Consider the following 14,048-nt stretch of genomic DNA (forward strand, 5'->3'; position numbering starts at 1 on the left):
AGAGCCCTGCTCCCTGGTTCCCAGCTGAGATCCTTGTGGATGCCCCCTGAGGAAGAGCCTGGTCAGGAGACCGAGCCCTGAACAGCTTGTCTCAGGTTGAAGAACAAGCTAGGAGCAGAGCCAGTACTGGACCCCAGGAAGCAGAGCTGCCTTCCGCTGGCTCTAGCAGCCGCCTTTGTTTGGGATGGAGCTCAGAGATGAGCTCACCCTTCCCCACTGCCAGAGGGACCAGGCCTGAGGAAGGAACTGGGGGCGGCCTGGCGTCCTCATGCCAACTTGCCTTTCCCCAGCAGAAGGCCTGCCCCAGGCTTTTGGCCAACCTTGCACTGATCTTGGCCATTCCCTTCTCCGCTGAAGACACCGGTGATGTCAGCAGAGTGGCAGGCAGGCATACACGCCTCTGGATCTGCTCCAGGGGGCCCTTCTCTCTTCCTAAGACTTTAGCCAGGAAGGCCAGAGACAATCCCCAATCCCATCTGACCCTCAGGGCCCTTGGCTTGGCCAAGGTAGGGCAACATTGCCAGTGACACTGGAGCCAGAGTGGGCACTAGGACTCCTGACCACCTCCTGGGCTCCTGGCAGCCTCCCCTGCACTTCGAGGTGGCAAGAATGGGCCGCAACATGCCTTAGGGCTGGGCAATAAGAGGCAGGGCTCAAGGGGGATTCAAATGCCAGAGGTCAAGACAAGCAGGGGTCTGTAACTGGACAGACAGGAGTCAGGACTGTTGATACAACAGCTTGGTCAACCCCTGGCCCCTTGCATTTCTTTGCCAAAGCTAGGGTTACTTAATCCCTCCAAAATCAGGCCTTGCCCTGGCCCAGACCTGGCCCAGAAGCTTACTTGGCTTTAAGAGGATCCGGCTGCTAGAACCCTACTGGCCTTGTGCTTCCCTTCTGGTCAATGGGCTTATTCCAGGCACCAAACTTTTGTCCTGCGTATCATAACAACAGTAGCTACCATGCAGTACTGCTGCCTTTACACGCACTACTATCTTATTCAATCCTCACACAACCCCAGAGGGTAGGTATGATTTCCCCATTTTACAAATAGGAAATTGGGGCTCAAGAGGTAGTCCTCAGGCCAAGTTCACAAAGCTGGTGGAGGCAGAGCCGGAAATGAATGGGGTCTGTCCCACTCAGGGGCCCATGCTCAGGACCACTATGCCATGTTGCCACCTCAGCTTTGTACTTGGGATCGCGAGTCCCACTTTCAGCACCTGGACCCTGTTGTTATCACTCATATTTGAATCCCTGCCTTGATCTTGGCCATAGTTCAGTTCTTTTGGGACTGAGGTCTTGCCGGACTGAGCTGCCACACAAGCAGAGCCCTGCCTGCCCCTGGGTCTCATGAAACTGACTGCCAGCCTGCCACTGCCAGGACACCCCTCTGCTTGTCCCACTAACTCCGCCTTGGCTCAGGCCCTTTTCATCTCTCACCTGGACCCTTGTCCCAGCTTCTGAATTGATCCCACTGATCCCTCTGCCTCTGGTCTCACTGCACTCTATCCTTCCTCCAACTGCAGCCAGAGTGATTTCATCATGCCACCACCCCCACTCTACTTACACCCCCCACTGGCTAAGAAGCCAATCCAAATTCCTTTGCATGGCATCACAGAGCCCCGCCTGCCAGCCTGGCTGACCTCATCTCTCTCTGGCTCTCCCCTTGTGTTTTGTTCCACAGCCAAGTGGAATGAAACCACTTGTCCCTGGATCTTGTTTATAACATTCCCTCTGCCAGGAAGGCCACCCCCACCCCTCTTCCTCTCCTACCCCCTGAATACTTTCTCCTGACTAACTTTCTTATCTTTCAAGACTCAACTTAAGCTTCACTTTTATGAAGCTTTCTCTGAACATCTTCAAGTTTAAATGACTCCTCTCTCCTCAGAACCCTCACTTGACCCTTACAAACATCTATTATAGCACCTGGAACACTAGTTTCACTTATTTTCTCTCTCTCTCTCCATATCCCCCACCATATCCAGAGTTCTGGAAGGCAGGGATTTGTCTGATTTCTCTGTATGTCCAAGTATCCAGCACAGGGCCTGGCACAAAGCTTATGCTCAGTTTCTGCTAAAATAATGGATCGACTGACTGAACCTAAGTGAGTGCCCTGGGCACCTCCCCATCCGCCTCTCCACAGGGAATGACCTCTTCCTGGTGGCTGTGCATGAGCTGGGCCATGCGCTGGGACTGGAGCACTCCAACGACCCCAGCGCTATCATGGCACCCTTCTACCAGTACATGGAGACGCACAACTTCAAGCTGCCTCAGGATGATCTCCAGGGCATCCAGAAGATCTACGGTGTGTGGCAGGGGAGGGAGGGCCACTGCTGTGACTGTCTGCTGGGGGCGTCGGGGCGGGGGGGATTGCCATCCTTCAGCATAGCTGCTATGTCTGACTGCTCTCTGACCTTTAGAGACTTCTGAGGTCTTTGCCGGTTAGAGGGGGCTCCCCCTACCACCACATACAGTTGGGAAACCTAGGGGAGGGTCTGAGCTGTGACTGGGAGGGACAGAAGTGAGTAGAGGCCCACCCACTCCCTTTTCTCTATCCCCTCCCTCTCGCCTCCTGTGGTTCATTGCACTCTCAAGGGGTCCCATCTATAGCCAAGAGATTCACACATCTGCCCAAGTAATGGTGATACAATGTGATGAGTATTTTAACCAGAGCTTTTTTCTTAAACAAGAAAAAATGAGAAGCTAGGCTGATATCTTGATAAGATATGAGGGGCCTGCTACCATGCCTCCCTCCTAGTTCTCTGTTCACACTAGTATGTGAAGTTCTTGTTGGTGTCAAGTCAGTTCAGATGGGAAAACCAATTTACTTGGGCAAATGAATGCCCACATAGCACAAGCCCCCACAGCCCCCAAGCTATGGAGCATAGCAGGAGGACTCCCTCTGGAGGCCCTCAGGACATCACAGAGGAGGCAGCCCCACCCAGAGCCCTGGAGCATGGAGAGTATCTCCATAAGTGAAGCAGTAAAGGACTGGACAGGGTCATTGGGGACCGGAAGGTATTTTGAAAGCAGAATGGACAGGATTTGCTGATAGATCAGATACAGTGGTAAGGGCCAAGAATGACACCAAAGTTTCTGGCTTTTGTAAATTATGAGACAATAGGATTTACCAGCCTGTAGCTCAGAAATCTGGGCTGGGATATTGATTTGGAATCTTTGATGTCCTACTGAAATTTAAATTTATATTAACCATAATTAAATAAAATTTCAGTTTATGTGTCATGCTAAGAATTAGTCCCTCATCAAATAAATTCCATACTAATAACTAGTAGCTATTTATTCAAGTGCTCAATAGCCACATGTGGCTAGAGGCTATTGTATTGAACGGCACAGATATACAACACTTCTGTTATCACAGAACATCCTACTGGCCAGCTCTAACATAGAGGGTCTTTAAAGCCATGAACCTGGATGAGATCACTTTGGAAAGTGATTCTCAACTTGGCAGTCCATTGGAATCACCTTGAGATTTCAGTAAAAAATACCAATACCAGCCTCACCCCCAGAAATTTGGTTTTAATTAGACTGGAGTGCCTTCTAAGCAGCAGTTTTAAAGGCTCCCCAGGTGATCCTAATATACAGTCCAAATTGAGAAGCACAGACCTAGAGACAAAAAGTGAAAGAGAAAAGAGGACCCAGGGCACTCCAACCTTTAGAGTAGGGTGGATAAGGAAAGGCTGCCAGCAAAGGAGCCTGAGAAAGAACAGCCCATGAGGTAGGAGGAAAACCAAGAAAGTACAGGGTTGTGGAAGAGAGAGAAGAGTGTTTCGAGGAAAGTATTTTTATGATCCTGCTACTCAAAGTATGGGTCTGAGAGCAGCGATGTCTGTATCACCTGAAAGCTTGAAGAAAAGCAGAATGACAGGCCCCACCCGAGTCATAATCTGGATTTTATCAAGATCTCTGGATGATTCATATATACATCAAAATTTGAGTCAAGTAACCATTGGATTTGGCAACGTGGAGGTCATTGGTGATCTTGACAGAGGAGTATCAGTGGGTGACAGGGCAGAGGCCGTGGTGGAGTGAGATGAAGAATGAAGGGAGAGTGAGAAAGTGGGGCCAGCATGTGTGGAGGGGAGCAAAGAGGGTAGGGGACATTGAGCCTAAGAAGGGACATGTTCTCTTTTTATAATAGGGGAAAAGATACCAGATCTTGGCATAGAAAGATGAGAGTTCCCATTTAATGGCTATTTTGATAAAGATTAGAGGAGTAAAAAAATGGGGGAAGGGGATAGGAGGCTGGAGTGTGACAGATTTGTCTCAGAGCTGCCCGGGTGATGACGAGGCAATGGCAGTGGGAGGCAGGGAACAGCTGGCCCCTCTCTAAAATGCAGCCCCTCTCTCCAGGACCCCCAGCTGAGCCCCTGGAGCCCACAAGGCCCCTCCCCACGCTCCCTGTCCGCAGGATCCACTCACCGTCTGAGAGGAAGCATGAGCGCCAGCCCAGGCCCCCTCGGCCACCCCTTGGGGACAGGCCATCCACACCGGGCGCCAAACCCAACATCTGTGATGGCAACTTCAACACAGTGGCCCTCTTCCGGGGCGAGATGTTTGTGTTTAAGGTAGGGCCAGTCGACTGGCACCCCCCAGGTTGTTCCCTCCCAATCCTTCCCCAACCATGAAGCTAGAGAAGGCTGCTGTCTGGGATTAGGCCTGTTATGGGGCCTGGATGGGAGTTGGCCCAGTGGCCAGGACATGGGGTCTCTTCCTGGTGCTGCTGGGTAAGTCAACTTGCTTCCAAGGCGGGGGTGGGGGGAGACTGGTAACCCCGCACTCTCCCAGGAATTAACGCTGGGGAAAAATGCTGGAGACGGGATTCTGGTCTGTGACTTTAAACAAGTCACCTCCCTCCTCTGGACCTCAGTTTCTCCCTCTGAAAACTAGGAGAATCATTCCTTTAATGAAGGGTATATGAAGAGCCAATGAGCACATGGTTATGAAGATGGCGGCTTGGAGTAAGGACTGGTACAGTGGTAGCTGAGTGTCTCCAGTTCCTGCAAGGCTGAAAGGCTGGTACCAAGGGGTACCTGATAGAAACCTGGTCAGGCTACCTCTTGTCTTCTGTCCTGTTCCCGTCATGTTAGCCACGGGCTGTCTGGGTGGCAGCCTGCTTGGTGTGTTGCAGGTTTGGTTCTCAGGGAAGGGACTCTGATACCATGTTTGGAATGCAGGATTTTGATTAGGGAGTACCTTTGGGATCAACAGCTGTGGGAAGAAAGCAAGACTAGGCAGAAGGAGAAGATAAGCAGCAACCAGGCCCATTGTGGACGTGGCCACCTGCCCAGGGAGCTCTGGAGCTAGAATGGCCCATCAGTTATCCCACATTGGGGTCCAAATGGCTGGAACTTTATACCCCCGGCCTCGTTCCATCACTGTATGAGGAAGGGTGTGACCTTGGGGGAGCTCTCTGAAGCTGAGGCCATCCCCAGAGAGGCTAACAGCTGAAAGCTGCCTGATGACCACTCTCTCAGCCACCAGGGCAACAAGCTCTCCACTGAAAAGATCTGGGAAGCATGTCTCCACCACACTGAGTGGTTGAGGAGGGTTACCTTACCCCCCTCATGGAATTCACCCGAGCAAGCTTGAGCACTGAGTAAGAATCAGGCAACATGGGTCAGCCCCAGTCCTGCCTCTCATTGAGTGGCTCTAGGAAAGTCACTTGGCTTTTCTTAAGACTCTCTAGATCTCAGATCTACTTCACAGAGTTGTGAAAGTCAAAATAAGGTTTAAAAAACTGGATGTGAAAGTGCTTTGTAAAACATCTTTTTTTAAAAAAAAAAAAAGCATTTTCTAGCTTTTGTACCATCTTTTACAAATCACATTCATTCTTCTGCACTCTGATCCTCCCAACTGGATGGTTTCTAGGCAAGTCTGGGCTTTATCATGCCCATTTACACATAAGAAAACTGAGGTCTTGGGAGGTTACAGGCTTTGCCCAGACTACCTACCAGCCAAGGGCTACAGTGGGACAAGGCACCAGTTTGAAGAGGAAGTTTTTATCAGACTCTTGGCCTATAGAGCTGCCATTTATTCAACATCAACTATGTGCCTTGTACTGTTCTAGGCACTTCACCTATAATCTCTCACTTGATGGCCTATTATTACCCCCATCTGGTGAGGCTCTTTAAGTACTGTGCCCAAGGTCATGAAACTATAAATGGAGGAATCTGAATTTATACCCAGGTCTTGAGGGAATTCCCATGCTTCTCTCCCATAGTCCTTGCCCAGCTAGATGGAGCCAGCCATGAAGATGGCACTCTGTCTAGGCTCAGTGACGACCTCAAGCTTCCCCCCAGCATGAGGAGTGACCTGGCTGATGTCAGGGACTCTCCACAGCCCTCATGTGGCCACTGCAGGCCCCAGCATCATCCCTTCAAGCTCCTCCACACCTCCCCACCACCAAGCCTGTGTGCTGTCTATCTCATGGCCCCTTGGGCAGCAAGAGCCATCAGGAAGCTTACATGAAGAGAGTTAATGAGCATCCTGTCTTCCTCACAAAACTGCTTTGAAAATTAGAAGCTGTAAATGGACAGAATTCATGGAGGGTTGCGAGGCTGGGCCCAGGGGAAGGTGTTGGGTTGTTGTGGCCTGAGTCCCAGGGCCGAGATCACTGGGTTCAGAGGCCATGCTCTTCTTCTCCCCTTAACCCCCAGGATCGCTGGTTCTGGCGTCTGCGCAATAACAGAGTGCAGGAGGGCTACCCTATGCAGATTGAGCAATTCTGGAAGGGCCTGCCTGCCCGCATAGATGCAGCCTATGAAAGGGCTGATGGAAGATTTGTCTTCTTCAAAGGTAATGTGACCTGTGCTGAGTGAACTGGGACAGTTCCCTGCCCTTCTCAGGACCCTCTTTTTCCATCTATACACTGGAAGAGGTGGGGTGGGAGGCAGATGCCCTCCAAGGGTTCTTCTAGCCCTAACAGAGACACTGACATCTCACAGGACAGATCCCTGCAGGCAGGCGATGCACAACCTGGAAATCAAGTCAGGAAGTGATTATTGCCAAAACTGGTGGAGTAACAAGCCTCACCCACATGAAGTAGAGGGTGGTACAGGCAATTGAAGACCATCCAGTGCTCCATGGAAGGCCATCCTGTCAGTTCTGTAAGAGCCCAGAGGGAGGAGGTCACACAGGCTGGCGAGGTCAGGGAAGGGGCGAGGGGGAGCTAACATGTATGGCATGCCTAGTCTGTGCCACCCTGTGCTAGCTTGTTTCATTTTGATAGTCTTGACTTGGGCCAGCCCCAGAGCGTAAGATACATATAGTGAGAAGCAAGGAAAGCATCAAAGGGGAAGGAACAGCAGGAAAGAAGTAGTGTGGGAATGTGCAAGTACATTCAAAGGGCCTAGGAGACCTGCCAGACAGCCATGGAGCCCCATACTGGAGAGCTGTGAGAAGTGGCCTAGAAAGGTAGTTTGGGGACAAGTCCTGAGGAGCCTTGGTTGCCAGGTCAGAATGTGGTCTTGATCCATTAGGGAAATGCTTGAAGGTCACTGAATGTTTCTGAGCAGCAGAGAGCCACAGGGAAGGTAGCAATCCAATAGGGCAGAGACAGGGAGGCCATTTCTGAGACAGTTGCTGGAGTTAAGAAGAGTAACATCTATAAGGCCCATACTGGGAAGGAGTACTGAGACTAGAGACAGTTAAAAGATTAAAAATCCTCCTGAGAGGCTAAGTACTGAGAGGAGGAAAGAGAGGGTCAAAGGTGATGCCAGGACTTCTTGTTGGGGACCCTGGGAGGCAGAAAAGTGATGAGGGCAGGAGCCCCATGTGGCGAGATGAGGAGCTCCAGGAAGCTGACTTGAAAATGCCCAAAGGCCAGTGGGTGATCAAGGCACCTGAGTCTGGTGCCCAGGTCCAGTGGGAAAGGACCGTAGGCTAAAGCCTCACAGGTGGGTGTCATTGGTAGAAGATGGGAGAAGGGGCTGAGCTCATCTGGAGAAGAGAGAGGAGCAAGTCACTTGAAAGGCAAATAGGATGGGGCATAGAGCCTGAGTAGCACAGGGAGAGTTGCCCAGGATCTGTGACTGGCTTCTGGCTTCTTGCCCAAGCTCTGCCTGGGCCAAGGGACCTCAGTCTCTCAGCAAGAGGATCAAGCAGGCCTAGGGCTCGGTTTCCCCCTGACTCCCTGGCTCTATTAATGACTTCAGTCCCAGTAGAAAATGGGAAAGTGGCATTAGCCACAACTTCGGCATTGAGTGACTGGGGAAGACTGATCCTGGGCTCCTCTTTGCCACAGGTGACAAATACTGGGTGTTTAAGGAGGTGACAGTGGAGCCTGGGTACCCCCACAGTCTGGGGGAGCTGGGCAGCTGTCTGCCCCGAGAAGGCATTGACACGGCTCTGCGATGGGAACCAGTGGGCAAGACCTACTTTTTCAAAGGAGAGCGGTACTGGCGCTACAGTGAGGAGCGGCGGGCCACGGACCCTGGCTACCCCAAGCCCATCACCGTGTGGAAGGGCATCCCACAGGCTCCCCAAGGGGCCTTCATCAGCAAGGAAGGATGTATGTAAGGGCCTGGACGGGTGGGAGGGTCTGATTTTATGTAGGTCTCAGCAGGGCCCATGGGCATACTCTCAGGGTATCCAAGTTTGAGAAACACCACCTAGTGGCAAAGACAACTGCCTCATATCCACCCATGTTCACACAGTAAATTAATTCTCTGTTACGAGCTACCAAGTCACACTTTCTCATCTGCAGGAATGATTCACAATTGAGAGATGTTTTCACACACTGACTTCATTCCTTCAGACAGCATTTCTCAAACAGAGGTCCTCAGGGGTCCTCTAGGGGTTCCTCAAGTTATCAAATCTGAAAAGCAAGATGGATATGGGTGGGTCAAAGGTGCTTTTTCACAGGGCTTGAGGGCAGGAAAATGGAAAGAGAAGCCTCTTTTATTTGTGACATTTCCTAAGCTCCTCCTGGAGCCCAGGCTGGCAACCAGCCACCATGGCTGCCATTAGGCACTCACAGCTCTCTCCCCACCAAACTAAGTGCTTCTCTAGAGGAAGGGCCAGGTATTGCCAGGTGCAGAGTGGGTATCCATGAATGTTTGTTAAATACATCTACCTGATCTGACCAAAAGCACACACTCTGGAGCCAGACTGGCTGGTTTCACATCCCATCTCCACTTACTATGAGTTTAGGCAAATCACTCAAGTTTTCTCAGTTTCCTCAGCTATAAAATGAGAAGAATAATGATACCCACCTCATAGAGCTTTGTGAGGATTAAAGAAGATAAATTATGTAGAGCACTTAGACCAATGCCTAGTACCTGGCCCATGCCATATAAGTTTTAGCTCATGCCATCATGATTATCATCTCATTGGTGTGTTTTAGTTTATGCAGTGACACAAGTCATTCATTGACTCCACGATGATTACTGAGAGCCAGGTTGTGTGGGAGGGCTGGAGATGGAGCAGGGAACAAGACTTGCATTGCATCCCTGGCTCCCAGTCTAGAAGCAGACAACAAATAAAGTGCCAACAAATGCTATGAGGGAAAAAAAATGCTGTGAGAGAGCAACTAGGCAGAGAGGGCCATGTTAGAGAGGGTCACTGGGAAGGGCTCTCAGAGGAGACATCACTGGTAAGAAAGCCAATGGCCACAGGGGCAAAGCTGCTATTTGGTGGCTCTCCTATGTACCTGATGCTTTCCACACATGGTCTCACTTTCTGGGGAGCCTCAGAGACAGGTGACATCAAGGACTTTAGCCAATGAAAGTCCCAGCCAGGGGGAGCCAGCCAATAGGAGTGTCTGAACAAGTTGCTTTGCATCTGTAGACTGGTTGGGCCGCTAAGGCTGTTGCTGGGAGCTTTGGGGTGGCTGCCCAGTGCTGCTGCTGCTTTTCCTTCCAAGTCCTACCCCAACAGTGTCCCAGAGACCCTGCATCTGTGTCACGAAGTGATGTGTGCCAAGCCAAAAAGACCCATAATTGCAACAAGGTGGTGTCTGCTGTCAAGAGGAGGAGAAATCTTGCTCCCTGCCTCCCTTGCTTCAGGCAGGAGCTGGATGGAGGCCCTGGAGCTACAGAGACAGTGTTGTCTAAGCAATAGTTGGGAGCTTGAGCTGACCTATGTGGGGGCAGCTATGAGTACAGCGTGACAGAGCTGAGAAGGGTCCTGTCTGGGAGGCACTAATTGAACTTACCAATTCTACTTAAAGCCCCTCAGTGGCTTCCCAGCACCTTTGAGATGATAAGTGGGCTAGTCCAGGCCCCTTTCTGGAGCTGTGCAGGTCGCACTTCATGACCCAGCCACACTATTTTCAGGGTGTGCCAAGCACTGCACTCCCCCACCTCTAAGCTTTCCAACACACTGCACAACCCCCACCTCCAAGCATTCCAACACGCTGCTTCCACCTTATCAGCCCATCCCTCCTTCAGAGCTCCTCTTGGGTTCTCCATGGTGAGAGAAGTGCCCCTCCTCCATGGTGCCACAGCACCCTGTGTGTGCCCTCTCACACTGGCCCAGAGCAGGTGCAGCGAAGTGTCTGGGAATGGTGATGCTAGGCCGTGTTTCTACAGATTACACCTACTTCTACAAGGGCCGGGACTACTGGAAGTTTGACAACCAGAAACTGAGCGTGGAGCCAGGCTACCCACGCAACATTCTGCGTGACTGGATGGGCTGCAACCAGAAGGAGGTGGAGCGGCGCAAGGAGCGGCGGCTGCCCCAGGACGACGTGGACATCATGGTCACTATCAACGATGTGCCAGGCTCTGTGAATGCCGTGGCTGTGGTCATCCCCTGCATTCTGTCCCTCTGCATCCTGGTGCTGGTCTACACCATCTTCCAGTTCAAGAACAAGGCAGGCCCTCAGCCTGTCACCTACTATAAGCGGCCAGTGCAGGAGTGGGTATGAACAGCCCAGAGCCCTCTCTGTTCACTCGGTCTGGCCAGCCAGGACCTTCCTCACCAGGGTCTGAGGGGCAGCTCTGGCCACTGCCCACTGGGGGAAGCAGGGCCCTAGGCCAGAGGTCGTGCAGCTGAAGTGGTAGGTGCATTGGCCTAGGCTGAGCATGGGGCAGGGAGTGATGGTGGCTGCCCCAGGGTGGGTGTCTGGCACCCAGCTGCCAGCCTTCTGTCCTGGGTAAACTGCTCCCTACTCCAGGGAATAGGCCAGGCCCCATGAGGAGGCAGGGACCATGCTAGGAGGAGGCTCTGTGGTCACTGCATCCTGTGGTGTCCATGAGGCACCACAGCTCTGTTCCTGGCTGGACCCAGCTCCTTCTGTGGGAAGCCAGCACTAGCGCTCTCAGCCCCATCTGGGAGATGCCACCAGTCCTGGTTCCCCCTTGCCAACACCTGCTGGTCAGATGTCCCCCTACCCCCACCCCACGGTCCTCCAAGGCTACAGGACCCCTGCTGCCAACACGGTGGGCAACAAGTCTGGGTTTCCCCTGCTGCCATACAGCAGATCCCTCAGGAAACCTGCTCCACACATCAGGGTCTCCTCTGAGACCCAGGATTTAGGGTCACATGCTGCAGGCAGGGCTGTGGCCCAGCTGGGTCTGACAAGGACCCAGTTGTCACATCGTGAATATTTAAATGTCCTGTCACTACTGTTTAAAGTCCCATTCTGCAAAGGCTGCTTGAGGCTTTAGGTGAATTAGAGGTGACTGTCTTGGTGATGAGGCCTGTGTGGCCGGCCCTCCTCCAGGGGATAAGGAAAAAGGTGCTGCTAAGGCCATTCTAGCACCCAGACACCACAGGAGCTGAGCCCTACTCATGAGGCTAAAGGACTGGGGCAGCACTTCCCATTTCTGGAAGCCAATCTGAGTTTGTGACCATCCTCCACTCACTTCCCATTATTCCTGTCCCTCTCCCTATTCCCCCAAACCCCAGCCCTGCTCCAGTCTATTGCTTGTGGCCTGGGCACTCAGCCTGACTAGTTAGGTGAGGTATAAATGGCTCCAGGCCAACATTCTCATAGCCTTGGGGTAAGGGACCCAGGGTAGCCTTCTGAAGTACTGAGAGCCCACACCTCTAGCTATCCTGAGGCCTACTCAGTCTCTCAGCCTGGAAGCAGTGTTTATACCACGAGCTTGGTCCTTGCTAACCCAGCTCACTGGTCCCACCTTCCTGCATTGCTCTTTGGAAAAGGGCACCCCCAGCTGGTAGTGGCCCAAGCCGAAGGGTCTCTCTTTTTGACCCTTCTTGGGACCACCCTTCACTGTCTCTGGCAGGAATTCCTAGGGCTTAGCTTGCCTCACTCCAACCCAGTGGAGGTAGTCCTGCTGGTTACTGAGAAGCCCTAGGCAAGACCAGTGGGTTCAGTGATGCCCACTGGCTCTCTGCCAAAGCCAAGAGGAGGTATCAGTCTCTAGGGTGCTGGCAGGGCCTCAGATGCCACCCTGGCCCTCTGAGCCTGCATGGGCCTGGCCCCCAATGGCCTCTGGGCTTTGGGTCAGCTTAACTTATAGCAGACAGGGACTCCTGTTGTGAGCTGTCTCAAGCAAAATCTCTCTTGTCCCAGAGGCACCTATGTGGGTCCACTGTGTTCCCTGTCATCATCCTTCTGTTTTTTTCTCATTTTGACCAAGGGCGGGCTCCCTGGGGCGGGTGGGGAACAACTGCAGAGATATTAGTGATTCATAGGTTTGTACAGTGTTTTATACTTCGCAAAGCACTTTATTAGCTCACACCTGTCCACTCACATCAAACTCGTGTAGGCCCTGGGAGGCCGAGGGTAACTCTCACCGTGCTCTCAAATGAACCAGAGAGAGGTTGTTACTTGCCCAGGCCCTCCAGTAGGCTGACTGAGCCTTGGGTCCCCACCTGTGGACCCCTCTAGGGTCCAAGATGAGATCAGAAGTGTCTCTTTTACCCATCTTTTCCTGGCCTCCCTTATCCCCTTCCTGGTCCCTCTCCACTCCTCAGGTTGGTGCTCTCACTTCTTGAAAGCTCTAGGCCGCCCCCAGGCTCCCCATTGGCTCCTGATACTACTGAGGCCAGCTGAGAAAGAGCAGGAGATGGAGGCAGGCAGCCCAGGCTGCAGATGTGAGGGATACAGGACCAGGCCCAGAGAACGCTCAGCCTGGAGGCTTCCACCCTCAGATTCTCCTGCCTGTGGTCATCGGTTTGTCCATCACCCCAGGACCAGACAGACAGAGGGGCAAAGCACTGGGGGCCCCAGAGCCCAGCTTCCCCTTGGCCTGGGGAACATCATAGCATTTCAGTGTCAGTCACATTTTAAACTGATCAGCCTTTGTATAATGTTTTTTAAATCATTTCTAAATAAAACAAAAATACAGAGTGTGTCATTTCCCTGGGATGTGGGAACAAGGATTAAGTTCTGAGAGTGGCCTTAAAGAAGCTTCTGGGAGAAGACATTCCAGGGTGCTTTGGGGTGTCTGGGAGCTACCCCACGCATCTCACCTGCCAGCCCAACAATCAGATGTCTCCCCTTTCCAAAAGGCTGGCTGTGGAGGCCCAGTGTTACTGGGGTCCCAGGAATACAGACTGATAATGGCTCACTGGGATCCAGGATAGAGGAGCTCCCTCCCCTAACAGTACGGGGAAGGTCACTGTGACAACGTCTTTTCTGAAGTCAAGGCACACGGTGCCATAACCAGGGACAAAAGCAAGAGCCCAGTTCTCAGCAATAAGGGGCAGACAAGGTGAGGTCAGGTCTGTAGCCTTGCGGCCTTACCAGGATCCCTGGCCTGGCTCTGGAAGCCAGTAACGAGGGCTGCCCCAGGACCCAGACGGCTGGAGAAGGGGTGGTAGTGAGCACGAAGGTCTGAGCCGGTTTGGGTGCAAAATGGGAAGCGAACAAATTCGGGGTGGTGGGAGTGGCCAGAGGCGAGACGCTGCCCCGTGGCAAGGCTGTGGAGGCGGCCCTGCCAGGACTTCCTTTCAGTCCTCCACGACCTCCTGATTCTCAGCGGGTCTCCGAGGCGCCGGGGTCGGGGGAGAGATGACAAGAGACGGTTCAGGCGAGGCGGACAGAACGACAGGAGACGGCGGGCGGAACTGCGAAGGGCAGCGAGTCAGTACCAGGAGGTGCAGACGATGAGGAAGCG

At 52.6% G+C, this 14,048-nt stretch overlaps 1 protein-coding gene across 1 annotated transcript in view; it reads left to right on the top strand.

Annotated features, from left to right (window-relative positions):
- The window catches only part of MMP24 (matrix metallopeptidase 24), a 35,621-nt gene extending 22,370 nt beyond the window's left edge, over positions 1 to 13,251 (top strand). The window contains exons 5-9 of the mRNA XM_046678044.1: positions 2,141 to 2,302; positions 4,369 to 4,583; positions 6,675 to 6,813; positions 8,261 to 8,527; positions 10,548 to 13,251. Of these exons, the coding sequence (XP_046534000.1) occupies positions 2,141 to 2,302; positions 4,369 to 4,583; positions 6,675 to 6,813; positions 8,261 to 8,527; positions 10,548 to 10,885 (1,121 nt within the window). The 3' untranslated portion in view covers positions 10,886 to 13,251. The remainder of the gene's footprint in view (positions 1 to 2,140; positions 2,303 to 4,368; positions 4,584 to 6,674; positions 6,814 to 8,260; positions 8,528 to 10,547) is intronic.
- The last annotated feature ends 797 nt before the right edge of the window (positions 13,252 to 14,048 follow it).

This window comes from Equus quagga, chromosome 12 (assembly GCF_021613505.1).
Source record: "Equus quagga isolate Etosha38 chromosome 12, UCLA_HA_Equagga_1.0, whole genome shotgun sequence".
NCBI classification, from domain to species: Eukaryota; Metazoa; Chordata; class Mammalia; order Perissodactyla; family Equidae; genus Equus; species Equus quagga.